General features: G+C 34.1%; 2 protein-coding genes across 5 annotated transcripts; both read left to right on the plus strand.

Annotated features, from left to right (window-relative positions):
- Nucleotides 1–748: 748 nt before the first annotated feature.
- Nucleotides 749–14,024, plus strand: LOC105324676 (serine-rich adhesin for platelets). 4 transcript variants are annotated; one of them, XM_066066932.1, is made up of 10 exons: nt 6,151–6,199; nt 6,983–7,095; nt 7,860–9,468; nt 9,630–10,001; nt 10,313–10,475; nt 11,093–11,283; nt 11,494–11,802; nt 12,399–12,518; nt 13,174–13,226; nt 13,419–14,024. In XM_066066932.1, exons 3-10 carry the CDS (start codon nt 9,408–9,410, stop codon nt 13,923–13,925), a joined length of 1,776 nt encoding a protein of 591 aa, XP_065923004.1. In that variant the 5' UTR covers nt 6,151–6,199; nt 6,983–7,095; nt 7,860–9,407; the 3' UTR covers nt 13,926–14,024. The 4 variants fall into 4 exon arrangements, with proteins under 4 accessions (XP_034314351.2, XP_065923004.1, XP_065923003.1 ...); XM_066066931.1 differs by having other exon boundaries at nt 6,152–6,199; nt 13,126–13,226; XM_034458458.2 differs by lacking the exon at nt 6,151–6,199 and having other exon boundaries at nt 6,227–7,095; nt 13,126–13,226.
- LOC105324677 (uncharacterized) lies at nt 2,612–4,155 on the plus strand. Its single transcript, XM_066066933.1, has 2 exons — nt 2,612–2,749; nt 2,953–4,155. The coding sequence occupies exon 2, from the start codon at nt 3,038–3,040 to the stop codon at nt 4,031–4,033; it is 996 nt and encodes a 331-aa protein (XP_065923005.1). The 5' UTR covers nt 2,612–2,749; nt 2,953–3,037; the 3' UTR covers nt 4,034–4,155.
- Nucleotides 14,025–14,913: the final 889 nt, after the last annotated feature.

Here is a 14,913-nt window from a genome sequence, read left to right on the forward strand (position 1 = left end):
GTAAAAGTATACTCTGTCCAAGTAAATGTTTGCATCATTTTTATGAATACCTCATTGTGTCAAGAATGTTGAGCAAACAATAACCCTACAGTATTTTTATGTTTTACGATATAGAATTATTTCAAACAAGAATTTTAATCTTGATTGGATCTAATCGGAAAATGATCAGTCCGAATTAAATTCTTGTTTCTTGATGTTTTTTCGTAAATGAGAAAATACTATAGAAATTTCTTAATGTATTGTAGGAATAATTTTACTCACATAGGAATTACTGTTCTATGTGATTTTAGTTATCAAAACAAAAATAGAGAAGAACAATAAACAGGGGGGGGGGGGGGGTTGGATGGTATGGGACGGGGATCGGAAATTATTTTTTTTCTTAGTTTCAAATGTTAAAGATACTTTTCTTTTGATATTTGTACTATCTCTTGTTTAAAATATTGAAGCATTAAATGAATATCTGTGCGGAAGTGTTCAAACATTTATTTGATATAAATTTACCGAAACTTCGATAACAAAGATATACACAGATATACGAGAACGTTAAAACGTTTGTGCATATCATTCCAAGAAGAGAAGGCATTATTCCTGATTGACATTTACATTACTGTTTAACATAAGGCGTTAACTTTACATTTATCACTGATCATTTTAAGCTAATTACTGATTAAATACCCCTTTAACAATGAAGATAAATATGCATTGCTTTTAGATTTAATTGGACAATTGTCTATTAGCTGGTCTGAATATACATACAAAAGAAGTACGCACACCAAGTCAGACAAGTGTAATAGACGATTACTAATGGGTTGTACAAGGAGAAGTAGCTATATGTTGAAGGTTTCTACAAAGTATTTATATAAGTTACACGGTTTTGGATGGAGATAAAAGGAAAATATATATTGACAATCCTGACGTTTTCCATGATCTTTGAAACAGGTAGGCCATATTTAATTTTGAAGACATGACGTGGAATTTCGTGAAATCATAACGTTTACGTTGTGTATTTAGACATAATGTGCATTTACAATACCTTAAAAAAGACAAGTAAGTAAATTAAATTGTTTTTCTCCTGAAGAATCGTCAATGGAGTTAAAATCCTACACAGCTTGTTACGGAATCCTTGGGTTACAAAATTTTCTACTGCCATCATGTCCAGCCGGACAGAAGATAGCCGTCATGGCGGTGTACATGTTAGCTAAGTACAAGTCGACCGGCTGCCCCCAAATACAAACTTCACCGGGTGACGACCCCGCCTGCTGTCAGTATGACGTCACTGACTGCTCGTACCTGTATGACGCTGGATCATTTCGTGCCTATTATCAGACATGTAATGGAAAACCTTTCTGTCAGATTCAAGTTTCATGGATCGACATACCCTCACACTGCAACAGTTCTGTTTACATTGAGAGGACGCATTACATGAAAATGGACTACTATTGTATCTCAGGTACTTATTTTTCTGAAAATTTTAAAATGTAAGTTTATGAAGTACTTGTTAAGCTGAAAAAGTGAAACACACAACAGGGCACTTAATCTTGAAAATAAGAAATAAAGAAAAAGAAAAAAATGTACGCAATGGATGCATTCATTCATTTTGTTACCTTGCTGATGGTCGCACGTTCAGTCATCTGGATTTCTGAATGTTGAATCAATTGAGGGGTTCTTCGAGATTCTATTTAAAACAATTAACAAATCAGAAAGTGGTTTTTTGAGTTCTTAAACGATACAAGATGTAGTTGCTACTCTTTGTGTAGATCAGGCCGTAGACCCGTGTACCGACCTGACGACATCTGATTCTCCCGCCTTTTTCTGGAACACTGGGTATCCAGCAGAAATGACGACAACAAATACATCATGTACCTGCTCTATCGAGATGTCATGTGACACAACAGTGGAACTAACAGCCATTGACTTACAGTAACACACTTTGATTTCTTTACTTTATCAACTGTTTTAATCAAAGCACTTAACCTTCAGTTATATTATACACTTTAACAACTACAAGTCATATGCTCTCAAACTAAAGTAACACAATTTGTGGTGTTTATGTTGTGTACAGATTGGTCGAAATCAAAGCTCTAAAACTAAAAACAATCCTACGCATTAGGATTCTTTCACTTTGACCTCTGCAATTCTATATCTTCAACCGAAAGAAACTCACATCAGTTGTCAATTATGATAACCCTAAGTTGTGAGCTTTGGACCCAAAGTAACACATTTATCATTTCATTCCGACATCTGTAAAATATTAGCTATAAATATAAAGTCACTGAAAGTTTTGATTTCTTCACTTTGATAGACTACATGAGTAAGTCAAAATCTTTGATATTTTTATTTTCATATTTGGTAAAATCAAAATTATAAGCGACTCTGAACTCACTTTATAATAAAACAATTAATGTTAAAGAATTAGCTTGTATTGAAACATATTTTGTACAATATATATTCTCTAGATTTATAGAACAAAACTTAAATGTAAATAATGGCCGTGAGTTAAACTTTAAAAACAAATATCGCCAATGCATCCAGTGAGTTGCTAACATTTGTTCACACAGATTGAAGGACCCTGGGAACTGTAAACATTCCCTTCTCGTCACTGATGGCAGTGTTTCTTCATCTTATGACTGCTCCAGCAACAACGATTTTCTACCACGAGTGATGTACACCAGTACAAGCCATTTTGTGACCATAGTTTTTACAAACAATCTTGGTATTACTGGAGGGAAGTTTTTTATTCGAATCCAAGGTAGCTTTCTTTAAGTCCATTTAATTGTCTAGTTCAAAAAAGTCTTAATATACCTAATACTTGATATCCATATGTGATTTCATGACTATGTAATCTTTAAATAGCTTCAACTCATTTTTTCAAAAACAACTTAAATTGTTACAATTATGATATATAAATATCATATGTCATTTGATTTCTCTATTGATGTTTATTTTCTAAAGGAACAAATCCTACAGGAGAGGTAACTCTTTCTTGCGGGGCATCCGCACTAACAATGTCGTCACAGAATCCCAGTAGTCTGCCGACATGTCCAGGAGAAGGCGACATAACCACGAATCTACCGACCAATGGGCAAAGTACACAAACAGACAACTCAACAACACTCACCGCTATGTCAACCAAAGACTCCACAACACTTACTTCTATGTCAACCGAGAACTCAACAACACCTACCGCTATGTCAACCAAAGACTCCACAACACTTACTTCTATGTCAACCAAAGACTCAACGACACTTACTCGTACCTCTATGTCAACCGAGAACTCAACAACACCTACTTCTATATCAACCGAAGACTCAACGACACTTACTCGTATCTCTATGTCAACCGAGAACTCAACAACACCTACCGCTATGTCAACCAAAGACTCCACAACACTTACTTCTATGTCAACCGAAGACTCAACGACACTTACTCGTACCTCTATGTCAACCGAGAACTCAACAACACCTACTACTATATCAACCGAAGACTCAACGACACTTACTCGTACCTCTATGTCAACCGAGAACTCAACAACACCTACCGCTATGTCAACCAAAGACTCCACAACACTTACTTCTATGTCAACCGAAGACTCAACGACACTTACTCGTACCTCTATGTCAACCGAGAACTCAACAACACCTACTACTATATCAACCGAAGACTCAACGACACTTACTCGTACCTCTATGTCAACCGAGAACTCAACAACACCTACCGCTATGTCAACCAAAGACTCCACAACACTTACTTCTATGTCAACCGAAGACTCAACGACACTTACTCGTACCTCTATGTCAACCGAGAACTCAACAACACCTACTACTATATCAACCGAAGACTCTACAACACTTATTTCTATGTCAACCAAGAACTCAACAACACCTACCGCTATGTCAACCAAAGACTCCACAACACTTACTTCCATGTCAACCGAAGACTCAACGACACTTACCGTTTTGTCAACCGAGAACTTAACAACACCTACCGGTATGTCAACCAAAGACTCCACAACACTTACCACTATGTTAATTGACTCCTCCACTGTCTCAACGAGCATCTCACATAATGTAACACGTAAGTACTCCACAAAAGCTAACGTTATGACTACTGTCTCATCCACTGCAACAACTACCACTCTGACAACTGAGGACTACACAATGTCTACCGATGTGACAAATGACTCACCCACTGCTTCACCTAGCACCTTACTAAATGTAAAAACTGAAAACTCCACAAAATTGCTTTTTTCTCCTTTATGCTTTTCGGTATATAAGAAAATGCATTTGATGCAGAGATGTCAAACTGTCATTCAGGCCATAAGGACGGACTTTGAATGCCGACGACCGGTGTTATTTAGTGCCTCTCCCCCTAGCAATTTACCCCCTCCCCCGCCAGAAAAATACCTACATGGCAGTTTCCCCAGGAAATGTGGCAATTTAGTAGACCTTCCTCCAAGGGAAGCTGGGTATATTTCAATATTTCCTGTCATTTATGGCCAGATTAGTTACGGCAAAGATCTACAGTAAAGTAGCTCACCTGACACGTAGTATTAGGTGTATAGATTCTATGTTGAACTTTGAACCCCTTCTTGAGCCCCAGTTCTGTTTCGCTAGTAACGGTTAGAACACATTCTAATCTTCACTATCTGAGGATGCAAGCATAATAAAATTGTCATATAGCCTTTAAACATTAAAATTAAATTTCAAAACTTGTCGTGAAGTCATGTTCACGAAGCTATCGAAGGATTATGGTGCGTCCTTAGTACGTCTTAGGATACGTATGTTTCTCCTAAGCTCTTCTAAATTCAGGAACCGCCATAATTTTGTTCTAACGTTAGGACATCAGTTATAATTAACTTTTTCTTAGACCATCCTAAGGTTGTTAAATCACATATTTTGGGATATTGGGACTTTTGTAAAGCTTTTTCATTAGACTGGTAGAATAACGCAATCTTTTCTACAGTTCCAGCATTTACAACAACCTCAAATTTCTAATTCGGGAGGGTGCATACTCATTTATTCTATCATGTACGTTCATTTTGACACTAAACGGAGAGGGACCCCGAATTCCCACACCCCCTTTCTCCATTGCTACATGCCTAACAAATTAAACGAATTTATATTTTCTTCCAAAAATACTGTCTCTGTTTAGTAAAAAAAAATATTCACTTATTTTTAATATCTACTCTAAGTAAGTTACATCCATTGTTTTGATTACTAGCATTGGCCTCAAAGTAAGTAAATATTTTGAAACAGTGTTTTAAAGTTTTTTTGTTGATTTTGACATAGTTTTCATGCAAATATCATACGATAAAATTTTGCATGATATTTTCAATTTAGCTTTTATTTGCAATATATAGAATATAAGTACAGGTTTAACAAAAAATAAGTTGTAATATATCTTCGAAAATACATACATACAGTTTACAATATTACAATTTTTTAAAGATAATTTTTCCTAATGAAGTGATAAAAATTAAGAACGATCACGCATTACTTTTTAGCCAAGGATATTTGAAGAATTTTTTAGCAAATTCTAACTTACTTAGTATAGATATAAATATTGACTAATATTCTTTTGCCAAACAGACACAATATTTTCGAACAAAAGAGAAAGGAGAAAGAAATACATTTGTTTAAGCTTTCAGGCTGGCATGTAAGGGAGGGGGAGAGTTAGGGCCCCCTCTCCACATAATTATGTTAAAATAAACGTACATGAAAGACTTAATTATTTTGAAGGTTTGTCGGAAACTATAAAATAGTGCCTTATTCTACTGGCTTAATATCCGTCACAATATCAACAAAAATGTTATTTCACAACCATAGGATGGTCTTTGGACATTGGAAGAGATGTTCTAAAATCAGGACAGAGATATGGCGGTTACTTAATTTAGAAGAGCTTCGAGAAACAGAGCGGCTTTAGACTAAAACATATTCTATGACGTACTTAGGACACACATTAATCCGACGACAGCTTCGTGAACATGCCTGCTGGATCTCGGCATAAAGTACATGTATTATAAAGACAATTGAACGTATTTTAACGTTAGAAGCAAATCTATTACGACGAGGAAATTCTGTTTTGTTTTAGAATATATTAATAACAGTTAAGTTATTCACAAGTGTGGGGTTTTAGCAAGATGTAAAAAAATTGTTAATTTTGAATTTTGTAGATAACAGACCAAGCAGTCCAGATACAGGTATATCAGTGCACTGAAAAACCAAAATACAACAGTATTGTTATACATTATTCTACAATTCACAAATCGGGTTCGAAATGGTGGCTTAATTAAGCTTTTCTGATCTCATTTTGTTCGATGTCCGTCTCTCCCTCTGTCTGTAAATTCATAATAGTTCTTTTTTAAATAATTCTATAGAATCATTATGCGACTTTTGACCAATCATGAATTTACACAAATGACAAATCTACCCGAGGATGCTTCCACACAAGTTTCAGCTTTCCTGGCTGATTAGTTTCTTTAAATATTTACTCTTTATATTCCTATGTAAAAAAAATTCTACCCTTATTGTGGCCCCACCCTACATCAGGGGTCATGACTTTTAAAACTTTGAATCTACACTACCAGAGGATGCTTCCACATATCATCATGATATTAAGAAATGTCAGTCACCATTTAGAAAGTACTTTACTTTATTATCAAAGAATAAAGATAAAAATATATAAATCATAAAACAAAATTTAGGGTATCGAGAATATTAAATTATTAATGAAATGTAGGGAGTAACTCTCCAAAAACCCATATATAAAATTGTTAGGTTACATTTTCAATAAATAAAAACTTTTGAATGGCTTCTATTTTCTCAGTAAAAAAAACGACGAATACCATCATGGCATTTACTTTTCAATGGTATTTCTTCATGAATGCCACATATTGCTATATGGTTTATGAACCTGTATGTAAGAAATTTAATCACTGACGCAGTAATATATTAACCAATAATTATATGTCTTGTTCTTTTAGAAAACGGTGTTATTTTACCAGTTGTTATCACTATAGTCGTGCTGTTGGTAATTGGATTAGTTATCCTGTACGTCTGTTATCTTCGTCGTTGTTGTTGTTTTCGGAATAGAGGGGTAGGCAACCTTATGATTCTTATTAGGAATAACATTAATTCTGTAAAGTGCATGAGAATAATTCTGATTGGAGGAGAATGACTCCAAGATTATAGTATTCTAATTTTGATTTTATTAAATTGCGAAAAAAAATTCAAAGCCCCACTTGTTTGGGGTGTTTAAAATACCAAACATATCGTTATAATTGTATTTATTTACATTCCTATTTACATCACATAAATTAACTATACTCAATATTTTTTCTTCAAGAAATCTTGTACCCTTTGCATATGAGTGGGCAGAGTGGCAAAACTGACAAAACCATTAATACTTATTTAATGAATCAAAAAATTATCAAAAAAGAATGAACATTTTTTTTTTTATTCTTTGTTGCCAAGACCATCGAGATTTACGCTCAGGTCCATTTACTAAAGGTAAAACCAATAGAAGAATATCAATTACTCTGCGATATCTTATCCCTAACACTAACCCTAATTAAATTGTATTATTTAAATAAGTTGTACGATTTAAAACAACGATATATATGAAACTATATCGAGGAAATAATTTCTGATACTGATTTATTATCATGCTGTACAATATAAGCCTTCGTAATCACCTAACTCTCTACACCTGCCAAATTATATAGATTAAAAGTGTTTTAATACCTTTTTGAAAAGTGACTTTTTACACATGGAACAAAAAAAGATTTATACATATATAAATAGTATATAATAGTAAAGTGGTTATAGGATGTATTTTTATGAATAACTTTTATTTTTCAGACCACATATTCAATACCTTTGCAGCTTGAGGGCTTATACAATCATACTGTGAATTAACCAGACTTGAAGCCAATTTTATTGTATTATTTTATGATTTCATATGTTTGACGATCGTCCTGAAACCCATATGATTATATGATTTCTTTGTTTCATGTGCAAGAAGAGTAACTGTATTACGAGCTGTATGCCTGTAAATATACCATATATTCTATGTCGTGTTGCCATAAATAATGTCGAAAAGAAAAGTACGTAGTAAAGCGGTTTAGCTAAAATGTGGCATTTGCATTGCAATCATTGATGGAAGGTAGTAACAATGTAAAGTACGTAGTAAAGCGGTTTTAGTTAAAATGTGACATTTGCATTGCAATTATTGGTGGAAGATAGCAACAATACTTTCTTAAAAGTATGCACTGTCCAGTTAAATGTTTGCATCATTTTTATAAATACATACCTCATTGTGTAGGGACTGTTGAGTAAGACAATAACCCTACCGGTGTTATATGTTTTACGAAAGGGAAATATTTCAAACAAGAATTTTAATCCTGATTGGATCTATTAAAAAACTGAACTTTATTTATTTTACAACGATTGATAAACAAGTTCTACAACTTATATTACTATCTCTCGTTGGCACGGATGTTAGCGCGAGGGGGTCATTGGTGTGGGTAGAAGTCGGAGTACCCGGAGAGAACCCACGTGTCCAAGCGGGCGACGGCCATACCCTATCACATACGACCTCTGTCGATCACGGGGATCGAACTCGGGTCGCAGCGGTGAAAAGCGAGTGCACTGTCCACGACGCTACCTGGACACCTGAATTAGATCTATTCGGAAAACGTTAACTCTGAATTAAATTCTTGTTTGACATAGTGATGCTTTTTCGTAAATGAGAAAATCCTACAGAAAGTTCTAAATTTCTTGCAGGAATGATTTTTACTCCCATAGAAATTACTGTCCTATATGATTATAATTATCAAAACAAAAAGAGAGAAGAAAAATAAACAGTTGAGGGGGCTGTTGGGTTGGATGGTGAGGAACAGGGATCGGGAATAATTTTGAATCAAAATTTTTTTCACAATTTCAAATGAAAAAGATACTTTTCTTTTTTAAATTTGTACTATCTCTTGTTTAAAATATTGAAGCATTAAATAAATTTCTGTGCGGAAGTGTTCAAACATTTATTTGATATAAAATTACCGAAACTTTGATAACAAATATATACGAGGATGTTTGTGCATATCATTTCAAAAAGATGGCATCATTCCTGATTGACATTTACATTATTGCTTAACGTAAGGCGTTAAAATTTATCACTGATCATTTGAAGCTAAATACTGATAAGTTAAATATCCCTTTAACAAAGCAGTTAAATATGCATTGCATTTTAGATTTAATTGGACAAAGTGTCTTTCAGCTGATCTTGATGTATATAAAAACAGTACGCATACCGGGTCGAACAATGTAATAGCTGTTTATTAATAAGTTGTACAAGGAGAAGTAGCTATAGGTTGAAGGTTTCCACTAAGTATTTATATAAGTACAGTTTGAATGGAAATCAAAGAAAAATATTTATTGATAATCCTGGCGCTTTCCGTGGTTATTAAAACAGGTATGTCATATCTATCTTTTCTATCATTTTGACATTATTTTAAAATCATGGCGTGGAATTAGAGAAATCACTACTACATAGTACGTGAATATATATATATTGTGCATTTACCTCCTACGAATAAAAGTAAGTAAACTTATTTGCTTTTTAATTTCCTGAAGAATCGTCAATGGAGTTGAAATCCTACACAGCTTGTTACGGAATCCTTGGGTTACAAAATTTTCTACTGCCGTCATGCCCAGCCGGACAGAAGATAGCCGTCATGGCGGTGTACACGTTAGCTAAGTACAAGTCGACCGGCTGTCCCCAAATACAAACTTTACCGGGTGACGACCCCGCCTGCTGTCAGTATGACGTCACTGATTGTTCATACCTGTATGACTCTGGATCATTTCGTGCCTATTATCAGACATGTAATGGGAAAGCTCTCTGTCAGATACCTGTTTCATGGATCGACATACCCTCACACTGCAACAGTTCTGTTTACATTGAGAGGACGCATTACATGAAAATGGACTACTATTGTATCTCAGGTACATATTTTCTCAAAAATAACAAGTCAGAATTTAAAATGTAAGTTTATGAAGTATTTTAAGCTGAAAAGGTGAAAGGAAATGTGTTCCTTGACTTGAAAACAAAAAATATGCAGTTTTCGTAGTTTTGTTAAGAAAAATAATGTATGAAATGAATCCATTCGTCCATTTCGCTACCTTTCTGCTTGTCGCAGGAAAATTGAGGGTTTTATATATCTTTGAGATTCTATTCAGAAAATAAACAAAACGGAAAATGATTTTGCAGGTTCTCAAATGTATAAGATGTTGTTAAGTTGTTACTCTCTGTGTAGACCAGGCTGTAGACCCGTGTACCGATCTGACGACATCCGATTCTCCCGCCTTTTTCTGGAACACTGGGTATCCGGCAGAAATGACGGCAACAAGTTCATCATGTACCTGCTCTATCGAGATGTCATGTGACACAACAGTGGAACTCACCGCCATCGACCTACAGTAACACACTGATTTCTTTAATTTGTCATCTGATATATTCTAGGCACTTAACCTTCAGTTACATTGTACACTCTAACTAAAGTAACACACTTTGTGTTGTTAATGTTGTGCACAGATTGGTCGAAATCAGAGCTCAAAACTAAAAAAAAAAACACTACGCATTAGGATTCTTTCCCCTCGATCTCTGCAATTCTATAATAACTCACTATCAGTTGTGAATTATGATAACTTTCAGTTGTGAGCTCTGGACCCAAAGTAACACATTTATCATTTCATTCCGATATCTGCAAGTTATAAGCGTAAAGTAACAAGCTTTGATTTCTTCATTTTGATAGACTACATGTATATGTCAAAATCTAATATCTTAACATACTTAAACACAATTTGATATTTTCATTTTCATATTGGTAAAATCAAAATTATAAGCGACTCTAAATCACTAAATATAATAAAAAAGTAATGTTTATGAGTCAGCTAGTATTGAAACATATTTTGTACAATATATATACCCTAGATTTATAGAACAAAAATCAAATCTAAATAATGACAGTGAGTTAAACTTTTAAAACAAAAAATCGCCAATGCATTTAGTGAGTCCCCAACATTTGTTTAAAAAGATTAAAAGACCCTGGAAACTGTAAGCAGTCCCTTGTCGTCACTGATGGCAGTTCTTCTTCAACGTATGACTGCTCCAGCAACAACGATTTTCTACCACGAGTGATGTACACCAGTACCAGCCATTTTGTGACCATAGTTTTTACAAACAATCTGGGTATTACTGGAGGGAAGTTTTTTATTCGAATCCAAGGTATAAAAAACTTTCTTTTAAGTCCATTTAAATTTCTAGTTCAAAAAAGTCATAATATACCAATATCCATGTCTGATTTCATTACTGTATAATCTTTTAATAGCTATAACTGGGTTTTTTTCAAAAACAACTTAAATTGTTACATGTTAAATGATATATAAATATCATATGCCTTTTGATTTCACTATTGATGTTTATTTTTTTCTAAAGGAACAAATCCTACAGGAGAGGTAACTCTTTCTTGCGGGGCATCCGCACTAACAATGTCGTCACAGAATCCCAGTAGTCTGCCGACATGTCCAGTAGAGGGGGACACAACCACAAATCTACCGACCGCCGGTATATCAACCGAGGACTCCACGACACTGACCGCCCTGACGACTGACTCATCGAATGTGTCGTCATCAACACAAGATGAGTTAACAACCATATCGTCAGACTCGTCTACAATGTCTGACGTCAACACAACGTCATTGTTGTCTACAGACATGACGACACAGGTCAACGTTACCGTTGACAGTGAGAAAAATATTATTATTTTTTCATATTGATAATTTTTAAACAATGTATTTCTTTATAAAAGAAAAAACAAAAAAAAATTTCAAAACACCAAACACAATCACGAAAGACTCGCATCCATTTTGCTTTTTTCATATTTCGCGTAACCTTTTTTCCATATGATAATAAAAATGTATCATTATCATATTACTTTTGATTTTATGAATGTTCGTTTGAAAATCATATCAGAATAAAATATATATTTTCCTGAAACTATGATATCAGTATAAATATTACTAAATATTATTCTATAAAGTTCTTTCCAACAAATTGATATGCAGATTTAACCATCCTAACGATATCAATGTTAGACTTAAACTCGGCTTTTGGCATTGGTCAACATTTCTGTCTTCCGGTCTAACAAATCACGTGTTCTCCTCATACTCTGACACCGACATACATTGCTGCAATATGTATATTTACCGCAAAATCTGTATAAGAAAGACTAGTTATCAAAGTCGATTATTTCTATGGGGTTAGAAACTGATAAATACTAGTTACACGAAGGGTTCAAACTATGATATTTTTTATGAAGAAAGGAATACTGTTAATTGCAGATATCACCTCTGATGTTACACAGAAAATGACAACATTGATATGGATGAGTACGGAAAATATCTCAACCATTGCCGATATGGAATCTTGCTGTAGTGATTCAAACGCCTCAGATGGACTTCGTAAGTTATCATGTTATAGGAATATTAACCTTCCCATCATTTTTTTTATTAATTTAGATTGCAAAAAGAAAATACTATAAAAGATCAGGAATATCTGCATACTGAATGCTTCTGAATCAGCTAAAACATTACACACTAAAACTAACAGGGTCGCAGAGCTTGGCGTTTGACGTAATACATTTTAACGTAGTAACCATATAGGAAAAAGGACCCTATAATATATGTGGAATAAAATCAACCATCAAAAATAGGAAGGGTTTGTACATTTGCTTTAATTGATATTCAGTAAAATAACGAAGTAGTTTGATGTGTTTTGTTTTTTTTTTTTGCATTTCTCCTATGAAAATTTAACTTACCAAATTCACAATTATTGGTGCATCTGTTAATTATAGAATCAGAGCCATTATCATAACAAGGATCATACATGTATAGTTGAAACAAAAATATGGCACATCATGTGAAAGGCCATGATTTATCAGTGTTTATTTCACAATTAAATCATTCAATTGGATATTTTTACGAAAAAATGGTCAATGGCAGCTTATCATTTTTGAGAAGAATACACACAAGACATGATTTATAACTCACGATGCATTTGCTCTTTTAGCGGCGTATGTTATACCAGTGATTGTCCTGGGAGTTCTTCTTGTTTTAGCTGCTCTGGGTTTTTATCATCGAAACAGAATAATGACACGTTGTAGAGGAAAGGTAAGTTTAAACTATATATCAAGTATTGCCTCATTGTAATGGTTTTACGTCATTTTGTCATTATGTCAAAACTGAGAATTGGTTGCCAATCAATCCGACCAATCTATGGGTCAGATAAGCTAATAGTGTTTTAGATATAGAATGCAAAGTATACATTCTCTCATATAAATCAATTTTCCTGATTTTTTTTAGACCAAAGAAGACATTGAAGAAAATGACAACATTCAAGACAACAACAATGAATCAAATCCAATATTTGACATCAATTTGGAAGATCATTCCAAATTCCAATCCCTTCCTCCTCTAAGACACGAGTTTACAATGGCAGGACGTAATCTGGATACCCCTACACCAATTACTAGGGAACATAAACGTTTCCAAACAGCCAAAAAGAGACATGACAACAAATCGCTAGTGAAATTTTCTGATGAAACGTTCAATACTGATACAGATCCGATAACTGGGATATCAGCGTCAGACGACAAACACGGTTTACAAGAAAGCTCAAAGGAAGGTAAAAAACACAAGAGAAAGAAAAATAAGTCGAAGAAAAGAAAAAGCAAGAACAAGGTCTCCCAGCAAGAGGACGTCCAAGAGGACGGTGGCTCCACGAGTCAACTGTGGGACCTCACGCACATACCTGTACCGGCGTCACCAACCATAGACATTACAGATCCAGTAATGATGGCTCAGTATTAATGATACGTTATCTTGGGACGCTGAACTTTTATTTATATTAAAGGGGAAGGAAAGTCAAAACACATTTTATTTAAATTAATAAAGTGGTTTCAATTATCACACATGGTCATGCTGTTTTAAAAATAAACTACATTAAGCTTTAATGCACGTTTGAAGTTGAAAAATCGTATTTACTGGAGGCTGACATGATGTAGAACTCTTTTGTATTAAAAACAAATAACAAAAAAATTATTTTGACGTCACACCATCTATTCCAATTTGGTTTACATAATACAATATAAACAGTGCTCTGAATAAAACGCTTGTTAATGCCTTTCTGTTACTCAAGTATCCGACTGAGCAAATTTGATTATGTTTAGGTTCACACGTCAATCTAAAGAATAAATATATTTATGTATAAATATATGCATTTTTATTAAATAAATGACAGCTGTTAATCGGCTATTATTTAAAGTAATTTTGATTCCAAGTCAAGTTCTTCGCTCTCCGCATAAGCACGTTATATTTGTAATCGGAATGTATAAAATACAATTCATTCTCTAAAGTCGGAATTACCATGTCAAAATTTGTCTACGATACTTGGCATCTGTTGACAATTTCCACAACTACGCGGAGATTAATTCCTCCGACAATTACCTCCGCTTTGAGATTTTAACGAACATGCCCTGTTTGACATTGGTTTGTAATTTAGTGGAAAGTCAAAGGTTAAAGAACGGTCTCAAATCGAAATTGTTTCAAATTTGTCATTTATAGTAAATATAATGATTTGCTTATTAATATACTGATACTATGTTCATAAAACAAACCAGAATGGATGGTGTGACGTCATACATTAATGTTCAATATGGCAGCTCCCATAGCAGCGGGAAATTTAAATTAGGCGATCGATTTTCCTGATTTATTCATTGTTCCGGAGGTTTTAATGAAAATAAAAACGATTTACAATTAAAGTAGATGATAAGTAGTTGATTTATTGTACAACATAATT

Source organism: Magallana gigas, chromosome 7, assembly GCF_963853765.1.
Source record: "Magallana gigas chromosome 7, xbMagGiga1.1, whole genome shotgun sequence".
Lineage (NCBI taxonomy): Eukaryota > Metazoa > Mollusca > Bivalvia > Ostreida > Ostreidae > Magallana > Magallana gigas.